This window comes from Lepisosteus platostomus, chromosome 21 (assembly GCF_059453375.1).
Source record: "Lepisosteus platostomus isolate fLepPlt1 chromosome 21, fLepPlt1.hap1, whole genome shotgun sequence".
NCBI lineage: Eukaryota > Metazoa > Chordata > Actinopteri > Semionotiformes > Lepisosteidae > Lepisosteus > Lepisosteus platostomus.
Genome location: NC_142631.1, coordinates 13,739,251 through 13,755,075, shown reverse-complemented (window position 1 = coordinate 13,755,075; position 15,825 = coordinate 13,739,251). Strand labels below are relative to the sequence as shown.

General features: G+C 37.6%; 1 protein-coding gene across 1 annotated transcript in view; it reads left to right on the top strand.

Annotated features, from left to right (window-relative positions):
- LOC148644055 (pappalysin-1-like) overlaps positions 1-15,825 on the top strand; it is a 212,110-nt gene that overhangs the window by 115,204 nt on the left and 81,081 nt on the right. The window contains exons 11-13 of the mRNA XM_088614558.1: positions 6,345-6,458; positions 7,426-7,561; positions 7,814-8,027. Of these exons, the coding sequence (XP_088470684.1) occupies positions 6,345-6,458; positions 7,426-7,561; positions 7,814-8,027 (464 nt within the window). The remainder of the gene's footprint in view (positions 1-6,344; positions 6,459-7,425; positions 7,562-7,813; positions 8,028-15,825) is intronic.

The window sequence follows — 15,825 nt, the reverse complement described above, 5'->3', positions numbered from 1 at the left end:
TGGTTCTGAGTTAACAGTAGCTTATGGTTGCATTCCTAAACTGGTTTTGATCTGAGTGTGTTCCTGTGTGAGTTGTGTGGTGTGCTAAAGGACAGTATGTGTGCTTAGTTGTTATCCTTCCCTGAGTCTTCTGCTAGAAATGAGCCTTTTGCTTGAAGAAACAAAATAACCAGACGTCTGTTTGCATAAGGCACATTTTGATACAGTACCTGCACTGTAATTCCTTATATAGCTCAATCTGTCCTTATTAGTAAACAACATGAAACTGACAGTCACAGCTAGTACCATGCTGCCTGTAGTGTAAGATCAAAATAATATTTAGATTGGAATATGCATTACTTCTTTGATACAAACCAATGACAGCATGTAGCATGCATTCTCTTTTATTTCTGATCCAACTGGGCTCTGAAAAGGAATAGATTAAATGGTTTCAGTGTGTGTCTGTGTCAGCAGGTGTGAATGTGTGCATCTTATTAATTGTCATTAATTCTTAATTAAATACTTTTCAATGAGAGTTTTTTACAGAATATCTCACCGTGCTGGCACCAAGTTATCGCACATTTTATAGCTTTAAATTCTTGTTATTCAACGGTATTGGTGGTAGCCCTGACACATCTTTGGGAACGGCTCAAGAAAAGGGTAGGACATTGAAAACTGCTTGAAAGCATTTAAGTGGATGAAATGGAACTTTAGAACTTAGATCCATCTGCTTTTATCCGTCTGTCTTCGATGGCAAACAAAAACACTAAAAAAGCTTGAGCCTATGGATTATTTAACTACTGGAATTTCATGAATACAAAGTATATTTTAGAAGTTAAAATTAAACATTTCTTATCTGACCAATTTTATATTTCTCTCTTGCCTCCATCCCTTGTTTAAATATACCACTTGCAGCTTCTAGTAATGGGCAATTTCCATTACTGTTTGCTTCCCAGCTTTTCCGTGTGTTTGAACAACAAATTTACACTCATCCGAGATAACCGAAGAGTAAACTTAATTAAAGGGGACATCTGGTGAAAACAAAATATTAAATGCAAATAATCCTAAACTCCAGTTCAGACATATTAGCTCACTGTACAATACCTACTATATATAAGATCACTTTATTAGCCATATACAATTTCTTGCATTAGGAATTCGTCTTTTCGCATACCCCAGCTTGCTCTCCATGAGGCACAGACACACACACAGAGAGAGAAGCTTAGGGTCAGAGCGCAGGGTCAGCCATTGTACAGCGCCCCTGGAACAGTTGGGGTTAAAGGCCTTGCTCAGGGATCCAACAGAGTAGGATTCCTCTGCCGGCCACGGGATTTGAACCGGCAACCTTCCGGCCACAGGCACAGATCCTTAGCCACAGTGCCACCACTCTGCCCATGTTCAATTATGTCATAAAATCCCACTCAAAATGTCTTCTCAGAGTAGTCTCCTAAGCCAGTAAGGATGCTTTTATCTTTGACTGCAATACAGTATAGCTATACTGACTAATCTCACACATTCCAAATGCAGAGACTGAGAACCCACTTAAAGTTTAATGTGGAAACACCAGCCATGGGCTATGAAGTGCCGAGGGCAGAAGTTAAGTTAAGATTTGTAAATATTCGTTAATTCTTCATCGTCGGATGTTTACTACTGTATATAGCACAGAGAAAAACTCAGTGGAACTTTAGTATAATTATGGGAATTATAATGTCTTACCATGATTCCCTTGTTTAATTGAAACCTCCTTTCTTAAATAACCATCAAAGTTTACCAATTAAGTGTTTATTAAGACACAGTGGTTTATGAAGTAGAAAATTAATAATGAAGAATCAATCTATGTAAAATAATAAGTAACCTCCTAGTTACTTAGCACAATTACATGGATAATTAGAATCAGGTGGTGAAATTATTGGATAATAAGTAAACAAGGACAGAGTTTGGCAACCCTATCCTTAATTATGGGGAGAAACTTTCTGGGTTTGGTATTAACCACAGAGATGGAAACAAATATTCAAGAACTCAGTGACAGTTCCCAGGACTGGTCATCCTGATGAGACCTCTCCAAGAGCAAACTGAAATACCCTCCTGGAAGTCAAGAAACCCAGAGTCACATTAAGGATCTGTAGGCCACTCTTGCTGCAGCTAATATCATAGTTTTCATGCACCAGTCAGGAAAAGACTAAGAGGTAATGTTTTTCATGGGAGGATAACAAGGAAGAAACCATTACTCTCTGCATTGCTGCCTGTCTCACGTTTATCAAAGAACATGTGGGCAATCAACAAGACAACTGCAAGAATTGTCTTTGGGCACATGAGTCAACGTTTTTGGTTACAATGAGAAATATGTTGTGTGGTGAAAGCCAAACACTGCTACTGATAAACTGAAGAACAACATCCCAAATGCTAAGTATCTTGGTGGGAGTATTGTGTTTTGAGAATGGTATGGTGTCTTGGACTGTACAGTAGATGGCTTACCATCATTGACAGAATCACAAACGTGATGTTGTATCAGAAAATTCTTCCAATTCTGTTCTGGACATCAATTTGTCAGTTGAAGTTGAGAAAGTGGATAATGCAGCAAGACAACAATCCTAAACATGCAACAGATTTATAAAAGAATGTCTGTAGAACCAAAAAAAGCAAGCTGTTCATACTCTACAAGGAACCCATTCAAATGTCACCAACATGAAGTCGTTCTATATGGAATAATAGGCCAATGCAAGAGACAGTAACGGGAAACGTCTAGTTGAAGTCATTGCTGCTCAAGGAGCTATGAACTGTTACTAAATCTAAGGGTTCAAATATTTATTCACTTGAGGGTATTTACTGTTGGATCCGTTTATTAATTAACTAATGTATGTGTATATTATGTTACTGTATTACATGTTTAATCAGGTTACCTTCGTGTTTTATTAAGACATTTCTGAAGATCTAAATGCATTTGAGTTTTTTTTATATATATATAAGACCCTAGGAGGAAATATGGACCAAACATGTTCTGATGTAGACTCAAATTCAACCACAAGTCAACTTTTCCACACATCAGAATGCAAGCAGCAGAAATCTGTTTTTTTTGTGTGTGAAGGTTTTTAGTATCTTGGAGAACCCCTCAGTGCTTTGGACATTATACAATTGTTTAGTATTATTTGTACATTATATACAGTGTACAAGTGGAAAGTTTTGTTACTGTACTTAGTATCTTAAGACTAATATTTTAAAATATGGGTATCGGTAAAGAAATATAAACCTTGTAGAGTACTCAGTGGGTTGTCAACTTCAACATGTGTGCAAACCTAGTAAGTGTTGATATTTTGCCTGGTATGCCTGATTCAAACACGGAGAGGACTACGAGGATTGGCAGTGTAGCACTACTGAGATGTTTTGAAGTACACAGTGAATATACAATGACCTAATATGTTCTGAACTGCAGTTTGAGATAGTTTGTTTGATTTTTGTTTTTTGCCGGATTTCCCGTTCAATTTTCTTCTTTCTTCTCGTGCCACAGACTCAAGTCAGCTAAAGGCAATTATAAACCCAAATGCATAAGTGCTATTTCACAATCACTCAGTGAGTTTCTTTGTTTTGATTGAACTTTCTTTTGAGGTAAGGATTAAAATGTGCTTTTAACAAAACACAAAATAAGAAATAAATTGATGGAATCGGGGGTCCCTAATGAGCTTACATCTGTTTGCTGCGGGTAAATGGCTTGATTCACAGACTTCTTGGACAAGATCAAAAAGTGGTCCCAAACTTCTTACTTCCAGTCTTTCACTGCATAAATGGACAATCTCTCACCATGTGCAACATATCAACACACAATTCTGTTTTCCCTAGCAACCCCGTGCTGGAATTACATAACACAGGGAATTACCATATGGCTTTACTTTAGGAGGATTGAAGAAAACAGTTGGATTTTCTATATGGAAGTGTAAAAATACTCTTTCCATGAACTGTTCATAAAAATAAACTGCCAAATGAAGAATGAACTATTTTCATGACATAAATAGTTTCAGATTCACTTACAATCTTTTAACATGTCCTTTTTAGACACTAGAAAAGTAGAATTTGTGATTGTTTTCTTGTACAGTTCAGTTTTCCATGAAAAGATCAATGTCCATTGCTAGATAAGAATACAATTATAGCAAGTGAGTACAGAACCACCAGACAAAGGGAATAATCTTGTGGTCTGGCTAAGATTTGTTAATGACAGAGCTCCCTGATCCATGCAGACTGAAGTTTGTCTTGGTGGTTTAGTAGACTTGAAAATGGGGCTATTAGCAACATGACCTTGTGAGGTTCATGAGCCAGGTGAAAGGTCAGCATTCACCAGGTTGCTGTGCTTCATATCAGTGCTCTCCAGCTGATGGGGGTTGGTAAAGCTGTCATTGTAGGAAGCCTCTGAGGGGATTCTACATGTTGTTGTCATAGAGTGAACATGAAGAAATGTCATCAGTTAAAGATTCTAGCAGCACAGCTGATTTAAGATTATTTCTGTCATCCCGAATAAACTCAACAAGATCAACCCAGTGGCTTATGTTCAGTCTAGAAACCATAATCAGAAACAATTGTGTATTTTATTATGAAACAACACAATTATGGACTGGAAAGTTTTAAAAAAAAAAGTGAATTTCTACAGAAAACAAAGTGAACCATGTTTCCATTTCTGGAGAAATGGTCAAATGAAAACCTTGGATTATCTTAGTTATAGGTACGCAAACCTCAAAAGTGGAATAATTTTGGAAAATGATGCTTGTGATTATAAAATAAATATACGTTTTGAGGGCATCCAAGCAAGTCTCAAGAGACTTATTGTTTCAGTGTGAATATTGTTCAAGTAAACGTACAAGAAGCTAGAATGATACCTACTGTACCAGTTTCAAGATCAAACAATTTTTGAACATTTTTTTTAATTGAGTGACATGGGCTTAACAACAAAGAAAAAGAAAAGACAGTTTGGCTCACTCAGCTATTCCATTGATATTATTATTTGAGCAAACAATAATAGCAGGTGTAGGTGTGTAAAGTATAAAACCTAACACCTTTTCAGATGCGCATTCTTCCAGATTTTAATTCATTCTTTGTAGTGGTGAATAAGAAATATTTTTAAAATGTTTTCAAACATGCAGGTTAGGCCACCGGATCAGGAATGCAGAACATCTTTTCTGTTCTAGTAAACGTGTCTAGTATGAAGCTCCCATTTTTTCCCAGTCTTTGAATAATTTCAAAACTGTTGACAAACAGAATTCTTTACAATTAGAATCCGCTTCTGATCAATACCCGAAAACCTATGAATTGGAAATGGAAAAACAGATCCTAGATATTGAACTTACAAAGTCATAGCATACAGATTTGTGTTTCATTCAAAGACGGGATGTTTTCACTCCCTGTTTTCTAGAAAAGAGCTACAATCTTGAGCTCACAACTGCAGAGAATCCAAACAGCCTTCTTCCATTTACATCTTCTTAAAGCAAAAGCCAAGTGTTTTGCGCACATCAATCAGCTGAGCTTCCCTCATTTCTGCTGAACCTGAAAGTGCACATGCTTTGGGCGATAGCCTCCTACAAATTCCTTGCTTTCTGCGGCTGTTTGGTGATGTTTGAGGTGCTATCCTTGGGGAGAGACGTGAAAACCTCAGTCTGCCATCTGCTGCACAGATGTGGATCACTGCAGTACACTTGTCACACAGGAGGGCACCATCCCCATCACATTCCCACAATACACAGCAAGCTCCCAGCCCCTAGCACCTCAGCCTGGCAACAGGCCTACTGCAGACATACCCCCCGCGAGTCAAACACAACCCCGTCTCAATCAATCAATCAAAGTTTATTTATCAAATGCACAACAATACAGCGTGCAGCAGTAGTTGCTGGTAATGAAATGTCTTTTCTGCGAGCTCACTGAGAGGGGGCAAAAATCACAAAATGAAAGTTACAAAATAGTTACATAATACTTAATAGTGCAATAGAAATGTGAATAAAATAAACTCAGACAGAGATTAAGATAAATAGAGATGCGATGTGTCCAGGGTGTGTGCAATATATTCCGTCCAAGTAGTGCAGTATGCGGAATACAATGAAAACTGTATGTCCATGTACCCATTACGGGTGATTTGCTGAAGGAACTGCAGCTTGGCTATTTAGCAGTCTTAATGCCTGGAGTTAGAAGCTGTTCTGTAATCTGTTAGTCTTTGAATGAATGCTTCGATACCATTTACCGGACGGTAGGAGAGAAAACAGCTTGTGACTGGGGTCCGTGTGAAAGGGCTTGGACTTCTAGCTGAGAAATGTTCAGGTCTTATCGTGGTCATGGTGCCATATTTTCAGGCCATCCATGTAATGCCCTTGTGCTTTGGGTTGTCTTTCCAGACTTGTCAGTCAAAGGTGTTTGACCTGTCGGATGGAGTTTCCCAATATGCTTGGTTTCCTTGCCGGGAAGCACAGCACCAACAGCCTTCCTGGAATCCACAGTTTTGGCTCAAGGTAAGAGCGTCCACAGAGTGACCAGTATCCACACGGGTTAACATCTCTAACCCTAACTCCAAACTACTTGGTGTAAGTTATCCACATAATACGACTTGCAAACTCTGTAAGGGCTTTTTAAGTGGCTCAACCAATAAACGAGGATGTTGAGCATTATGGTCATGCCACTAGCCAGCATGTGACAGATCATAATTGAAAGAGCACAGTCAATGTAGGGCTTTGACTCGTCGGAGTAGTATTGTTTCAGCTTTCTGGCAACATACCAATAAATTCATCAATCAATCAGCCAACCAATCTTCTGTATATAAATAACTATCCGCCTAAGATGGGCAACTTTTTAGTAATAACGGTAAAAAAAAACCCAACAGAATGTATTTTTAAAATCGACCAATGACTAATTTTTCAATGGTCTATGAGAAGAAACATGTTATCTCAGACTAAAGAAATATGTTTAAAATTGAAAGGTACAGGGGAAAGGAAAAGAATCTCATCTTCCACTTAGTAACGGTAGATTTTTCAAGGGTTTAAGTGAGATCTGATGCCTTAAAATCAACTTAAAGGGATATTGTCCCCATGACAACCTGTGATACCAAGTTACTGCTGGTGGTTGGCTATTCTCAGATATCCATAACTTACAAATTTTCTGAAAGCGTGGGCCATGGATTTGCAGTGATTTTTCAAGATCTTCCAAGTTTTCTGAGCTTTTGAGGGTAAATCAGTGAAAATATATAGTAACAATAATAATTTTCATTAAAAAAATAAAGCAGATGACCCTGTATATTGTCCTTGTGATGTGAAACTGCCTGCCTCTTGCCTTTGTAGAACATGCCACTAGAAGTACAGACAGACATACAACCTGTTTTTTTTCTTTTCCTTTTAAGATGTAGCCCTGAAGGTGGTATCCTGTAGAAACCACCTGCTTTAGGCCGACGTCCCTGATTTTGTTTCATTATGCTCTTTCACATAGGCGTACTTTTCTCACCCAATGGTAGCTGCTGCTGTTATAATTCACTTGGCTGCGGATGGCACGGACTATGTTGAGCAAAACCAAGTCAATATTACTGTGCTTCTGGTGGACACTAAAGAAGACAGGCATCACCTAGGTAAGTTTTTATCTTCAGTTCTATCATTTAATGCATGCTGATTAAGTGCTTAGAAAAAAATCATGTCAGCCAATTTGTAAACACAGAGAAAATCTCTGTTAAAATAGTTAAAACGAACCAAATTTTTACATACCTCTTGACCGGAAACTTTAATTCTAGTTTTTCACGTTCCCTCAAGGGCTGATGAACCAGAAAGCTACAAATTTTAAAATGTAACCTGCACATACTCGGTGCGTCTGTGTTCCTCAACAGGGGATTGGAGACTGAGCTGCAGAAACAACCCCCTTGTTATCCCTGTCACCCACGACCTCAGTCTGCCCTTTTACCACACGAAAGCCATATTGGTGAAGTTCCGGTCCATCTACGTGGCTATATCTGGGGTGGGCCTCCGTTCCTTCCAGTACTTCGACCCCATCACCATCAGTGGCTGTCAGAGCGATGAGATCTACAACCCTATGGGACAAAGGTGAGTTTTGGGAGAACAGCCTTCCTGTCTGGGGTCTTGCCTTTGTCTGAATAACCTCCCTGAGGTCCCTCGATGTCATTTCATCTGCCCTGAGGTTCATGCCATGATCCCATCCTTCTTTCACCAAAAATGCATTACCAGACTGTAAAGACGAATGACACGTTGGCCGTGGTACGTTTTCTGCATTCTCGGTTTTCTCAGGCTTAGTCCGTGTATTTTCTTTGCATTGCTGTTGTGTCCGTGGATTTTATATCACACCTCACCACGCTTCTCTGTGCTTCACTGTGTTTTTCCCATGATTTCACTGTGGCAGCATAGAATTAGCAAGTACTTTTGGAGGGTTCATGTGTCTCCCCCGATGGAACCAGCAAACAGCTGTATGACATGATGTGGTACAGTATGTGTCCTGAACTTCTTAAACTCCCAGCTCTTGATGATTTTAGTTTGCACAAGGTGTTAAGGGAGCCTTCTGTGATCATCTTGCTTGGATTGACATCTGGCCTCTCGAGGCCCTTATTGTGGCCTTCTCTTAGGTTTTTTTAAACTCTGGGGAAAAATAAGTGCATATATTTCAAAGCAGGTATTCTTCCAGCATTTATACAGTCCTTTTGGACAGCTACAGTAGAGAGAATAAGCAGACACCTGGTTATATATTATCAGTCCCGTTAATGACTATTAGTTGCATCTAGGGGGATCTATCTAAGTTTAAAATATCAATCCAGTACAAGAACATTTTTTTACTTTTTGCATTGTGGGTGGACAATATGGGGCCACCCCACACAGAAAGGGTCAATGAAGCTATTGTACAGATTTGGTGTGAAAAGATTACTTATAGTCTGGAAGGTAAAATCAATCAATTTAAACAAGTATGGGGCCCTCTAGACACCTATCTTAATGGGACCAAAATTAGAAAAGGCACAGAGGGCGTATAAAGTATAAAGGAAAAATAAGAGGAAAGAAAAATGTATTAATTAAAAAATAAAGATGGCCTCCAAAGTTGGGTGATGGAGGGGAGAAAAGATAGGAAAGCAGGTATTGATGAAGAGAAAGTGAGGTCAGGGAATGACGGGCTCAACAGTGCAGTACAGTATCCACAAAAGCGGTAGAACTGTATACCGTGTCCGAGTTCCCTTTGAAGCTATCCTGCTTCAAACAAATCAGTCTGATTCATGTCTTGTAAGAGCTTCTTGCCCCAGGCAGAGCGCAGTAGTATTCAAGAAATAATATTAATAATAATGATAATTGAAGTGTCATTACTCTAAATAGTTTTCTGCAAATACCGTATTTGGCACTGAGGAGTATTTAGTATCGGGTTTCGGATTAAAGCCTGGAGAAGGAAGCCAAGCCAAATCCCTGTTTCAGCACTGGACGGAACAGCATCAGAGGGGAGCCAAACTGCTTTCAAGGGATCTCTGGTATTTCACAATGACCAACTGTTGTTTTTTTTTCTTTATTCATTTTTTTTTCTTTTTAGCTTTTTTTGAACCATTTGTTTCCAGTTCTGTTCATTTTCCACTTGCCTTCAGAGTTGCATTTCATACATATTGTTTTTCTGGTAGCACAGACTTAGAATTATGATATGTACTGTACAGTATGCAGATTATGATAAACACAGAGAGGGAAAGACAGCAATATACTCCGACTGACACAGTCGAGTACTCACATTTGTTAAACAATGCATGCTGTATAAATCGGTCAATTGCTAACCATGGTTTAGAACATGGAAGAATAATTAAAGGAAGAATTTAGTGTAAAGTGAATGAGAGTTTTTTACTTGCAGTTTTTAGCATTACTGTATGTCTTAATTAGGAAGGAACTAACTAGCTCTGAATTTCTTATTTGAGGAATAAGCAAAGATCATTCAATATGCCATTTGATTCCGTTAAGATGCTTTTGCACATAAATAAGCAATAGATTTTGAAACACTCCGTAAACTTACATTTTAGATTGCAACAATTTATTTGTCATGTATTGTAGGGCATCATTAAGAAGTAGTAAAAGCAAAGTCAGTTTTGTCATCCTCCAGCTATACATGAAAAAGAATGCCTTAAGATTGAACTAATGCAATAACTGACCATTCAATTCACCTACTAAAATTAAAGTTGAAAATGTCTCATTTTTAATTTCTTATAGTGGAAGTATTTTCCTTCTAAACAATCTGTATATCTCTCATGTATTCCAACAGCAAATTCAAGTAACCAAAAGAGATCCAAAATCCTCACACTATGGTTTGTCCCTGGACAGTTTAGCAACATTAAAAGTATTTCTGAGCGCTACGGAGAAAGTGGAACAGAGGCAAAAAAAAAAACATTTTGGAAACCGTCAGTTTATTGTTCCTTCTCTGCTGTGCTTTTGTGACATTTGTAAATGGTCTTTCTTGTATTTTCCTGTGCAGTGGCAGCGCTCCATAACAAAACTGCCATTTTCAAACCCTGAACTTTTTTTTTTTCTTCAAAAATGGATCTGAATTTCGGCAGAAGTTCCCGATTTTTGAAGCCGTGCGTGATCTGGCATTCTCCGAGCAGGCAGGCCAGACTTTCACCTGAGATTCTTTGCTGACGAGCACAGTAGGGGTTTATGCTGTTTCCTTCATGCCCTTTTTTTTGCCTCCTGCTCCCACATCTTCTGGAAGAGGCCCCACAGCCAGGCTTGTGAATAGAAAATCAGCTGCAGGCCTGACAAATGTGTGTGCCAATAATCTGTCTCCTGTAATTCTTCTCCGCAGCTCAGCAAAACACCAAGTCCCTGATCCCCAAAGTTGTTAACAACGTAGCTATTAACATAATCCAGTTTCATGTTCCACTTTTGGTAATAGTTTTTTTTTCTTTCCTTGTAGAGGAGGATATTTGGGTGCATTACGGTATTTTTTGGTGCACATATGGAACACATTTAATGCTCTTTGGTCCGGTTTCTGCTGTTCAGATCCCAGATCTGCTTCCAGACCTGTCCATCTGTGTAGGGTCATGACTGAGTAAGGGAATGGTCCATGCTGGACATCTCAGTAATGCAGGGGGGGCAGAGCTTATCTTAGTGATGGAAACTAGGAAAGATACAGTATGTCACTGCACTACCTACTGTAAGTATCTTTGCGAGTTGTATAGAAGAAGCCCAGTAGTGTCAGTTAGGCAATCATTTCAAAATGATTACGTCTTGTGCCTTGGGATTTAGAGATTGTAAAGCATCTCCTGCTGTGGTAATTTTGATTATTATGAAGATTTTCTAGTGAATTATGAAAGCTTAGTTCATTCATATTCAGTTTCAGTTTTTAAATGCATATTTAATTGCAAGAAATAAGTGTTGCTTAAAACTAATGAGAGAATTCCCTTGCCTTTTGCAAATACTAGGCAATGTTAGCACCTTATATCACCTATGATGATTAATATGAAGGAGAACATTCACATCCAAAACATGTTCTGTTAACTGTCATCCTGAAATCTCAATGTAGATCTGTATCGTGCAAAAATATTAAATTTCAAAGGTAGAAAAGCCTCCATGTTTGAAAAGAAACCCTGCCATAACATGGTGGCAGCAAGATAGTTGTGTAATATTTAGTAACATCCCTCTAGAGCTCCTAACAATCAGATAATGGGCGGCTGTCATTTCAATGCATCTCATTATGCTACCCTCAGATAACGTCAAAATCAAAATGTGCATGGAGCTCTGTTTCTGCAAGATCTTTTGCACTCTTCTCCCTGTTGGTAAAAGGGATCAGTCAGAAGAAAAGGGATTTGAAGATTTCTGTGAGCAGAAATGTAATCGGGATATCTTGGAGGCAGGACTACCATAATATAAAGGCAGACATAAAGTAGAATTGTGTTCTGGCTGATTGATAGAGTGCAGGCTTGTATTAAGGTGAGACGTTGTTGGATTAATATTAAAGGAAAAATGATAAACCCATATAGACAACACTTTTTTGTACAAAGTGATAACCTTCTGTAACACAAACCAAACTAATGACATGCAAATTAGAGTTCTGTTGTAAGATAACGCAGGACATCACTAATTACTCATTATCACAATTCATTTCATGTTGAAATGATCATGTGATTAATAAAACTATTTTACATTTACAGATTTTTCTCAGTCTGTACCATTAACTACTGTAGTTTTAAATGGGAGCCAAGTGTTTTTGAACAGAGAAAATATGAAAAGATGGAGGTACAATGGTCAAATGTGAATAAAATACAATGTTGGGGAACGTGTTTTTCCAGAGGAACAAATGTATGACATGGCAGGCTTGTACTCTTACTGGAATAAGTATTTCACCAATATCATAACCTTCTAGAGGTTTATATTATTTTAATGTGGTAGACATTTAAAGGGCAGTACAGAAGGGTGAAATCAGCACTGTGTAGTATCAAGATTATGGACTAGCAAAGTCAATGCATGGAATTGCACAGTAACTCTTTAGATTTACTACGGTGATATTTCTAGAAAAAAGCAGTTACGACCATCTTTCCATTATCCTCTGTCTACGAACTTATTAGCAAATAGCGTTCTGGAAATCATAATCTTTAAGCATTGTCATTGTCACTATCTTCGTCATAATGGCAATAAAATTCTTTACATGAACACTGATTTGCATAATAACTAGGTGCAAGACTTGCACCAAGAAGATAATGCAGTGAAGCAGAAGATGCCTCAATAAATGGTAAATAACATAACAGGATGTGGCAGTGTTAACAACTGCATGTGTTGGGGAGAGAATATATTAATCGTGAAACTAAAAATAGCCTTAGACGGAAAGTTTTATCAAGTTCAAAACAACACTTGGGTCCACAAATCTTGTTTGTGTACTATGAAGGACTCATGAAATGTCTGTGAAATTAGTGCATGTAATTGAAATTTAACCATTCAATCTTCAGGTGTTTCTATTATCAGTTTGTAAAATTGTAAGTTTGCAAGAAGGGTCTCTTGTGGTTTCCATTGTTTGAAGAGAAAAGTCTTAAAATCTTCTCCAGACTGAATATTATGAGCTGCAGAGTTGTACAATATACAATTTAGAAGTACTTGCCTCACATTAATTCTCTCATACATTATTCTAATTGTAATCTCACTTTTTAATATATAATTATATTATAATTATAATATTATAATTATAGCATGGAAGTGAAACTTAGTCAGACTGTTGTAAAATATAGGCCCTGGGCTCTTTAGCTTTCCAAGACCATAAAAACGATTCACTCACTGTTAGTAATGTAAAGCTTGGCGAGACTACACCACACATTGTAGTCTGCAATTCAATATTACAGTTCCTTTCATTCATAAAATATCCACATATTGCTTCAATCTGAATAGCCTTATGTTTACTTGGCTTTTTTCCTTGATGATTCAATGGTTTAAATTGTTGTTGTTCAACTCCATCTGGCCTGGAAGACGTTAATTATTTTCAACAGTTTATGCACAAACACTACAAAAGGCAAAGTACAAATTAAAATGTGAAAATCCAAAATTTCAGGACCGCACACTGCATTTTATTAAGTAGCATGAGCTGATGAGAGACATCAACTTTACTTAAAGGTTGATTAAGGAAAATCACAGGAAGAGCTATACTAGGTATAGTCTGCTAGGTAGGGGGAATAATCAGTGGTAGGAACATCTTGTAACAGCAATGCAGTTAATGATCAAGATTAACTCTGCCTTTTACGGATAAACATTCATTGGTTTGACTGGACTAAGATCCAGTTCTTGTTTGTTTTTAGTTGCCATTGCTTTGGTGAAAGTCTTGGAATACTGAAACTGATCTAAGCTTTTAAAAACAAACAAAGGGGCTGGAAGATGGAGTGTAAGTGTTCAGGCAAAGCCCTGGACAGAATGAAACTAGGGACTCTCTTTGGTTCACACATCAAAGGGTCTAAGCTAAATGCATAATTCATATTAAACAACTGAAAGCAACAAAACATTACACATCTGAACTCTGACGAATACTGAAGAAATGTCGACTGGTTGAATATCACCTTGGCAAATGCATCAGACATTATTTTGCTGTTGATAGTACTGAATTATCAGTGAGGAATCTTGGTGTCAGTATTGACCTAAGCCTGTCTAAGTCATCTTTGCACTATTATAAAGGTTATAATTTTTTCATCTTTGTAATATTGAATATACTTCTACATGTCATTCCCAGTTAATAAACGATTTTGTCTCTTCCAGGCTTGATTTATGTAATGCAGTGCTCACTGAAGAATCAAACATTTCTTAACATGTCGCAGAATGTTCAAAACTCAGATGCTCACAATGTATCTAAATCTAAAATGCTCATTTCACCTGTTTTGTATCCTTGCACTGAAATGCACTGGATTTTAAAATAATGAAATGTTAACTCAATATACTATTAGTCCTCTTTGGACTCTGGACTTCTTTCACTACTTCAGCAATTCTGCAAAGACCGGGAGACCATGCTTTCTTTTCTGTTGGTCTATGTCTGTAGAAATTTATCTTCCAGTAATCTCAAATCTTACAAGTCAGTCAACATTTTCATATCCAATCTTAAAACTTACTTTTATACTGACATACCGTTTTAAATTATGCAAACCTATTTCTTTTGTTTGTTTTATTATACAGTGATGTACCATGAAAAGCACTAGATACAATTGTTATTATACTATTAGAAACACTTATAGAACTATGCACAGCAACTAAGAGAGTAACATCTAAGAACAGAGAATAATGCATGCTTCAAAATATTTGAAATACTACAAATGTGAAGACAAAATCTTGTGCCTACTGCACTATAAAGGTTTCTGACTATCTGGCTTTTATAAAGGAATGAAGCACCTCCCAGCCCCATTACTGCAGGGAGAGCAAGGCATTCAGCCACATTCTCATGTCTGGTCAATCATTCAGTCAAACCATAACTACTTTCGAGGGATCTTTCAATGTGTGGCTCAGACATGTGAAATTTCCAAGCTGTGGTGCAGTCTGGTCTGAACATTTTATACAATTTGTAGAGACTCTGGAAGTTGTTTCTAGAGGATAAAATACTTGTATTCCTCCTTGTGCCACACAAAATAAAACATCTATGATGAGACCGTGAGTAACCAAACTCTTCAGAAGATGGATTGTCATGGTACACCATCTCACCTTTAAAATAAAATTGCTTATAGTACTGTACTGTATATCTGTTAGCTTCTTTTACATTCCATACCTCTTTCACAAGGAATGTGTATTAGATCAGTGGACTAATTAACTGAGATGGATCTTAATATGTTAGACCCTATCTTTACTAGACAGAAGAAAGCCCACATGTTCTTTTGAGGTCCCACGTATTTAGGCAGTGAAAGCAGGGGACTGCAGACTGTAATGACTCACTAGTATGTTGACCCTTTATTATAAGGTAGGAATAGAAGCTTATTCTTTAGATTGGTCCTGACACATTCATGCTGTTTGATATCGGTGCTAAACTACGATGTACTGTACAATGCCTCCTGACCCAGATATATGCTGATAAAAACATCTTAAAGCAGTATAAAACTATTTTTGCTGACAGTGTGATAACTGAGGGCAGCACAGCTATGACATTGCAGCAGTCCAAAGATGATTTTCATTTAAAATTCCCTTCTATTGTGTGATTTTAATTTCTTGCCTCCCTTTGGCCAGCTGTTCCTCCTCACCTTGGTCCAGAAACATCCCCCAGCCTCTTTCCCATTTGTCTTTTCACATCCTGAAACCCTTTGTGTAAATATTATTTCTTGTAGCTTTTGCTCGTTTCTTTCAAGACTTCAGAAACTTCAGTTGTTTATTACATTTTGTCTAAACAGATTGAAACATTCACAGAATTTGACAAGCAAACAGATTT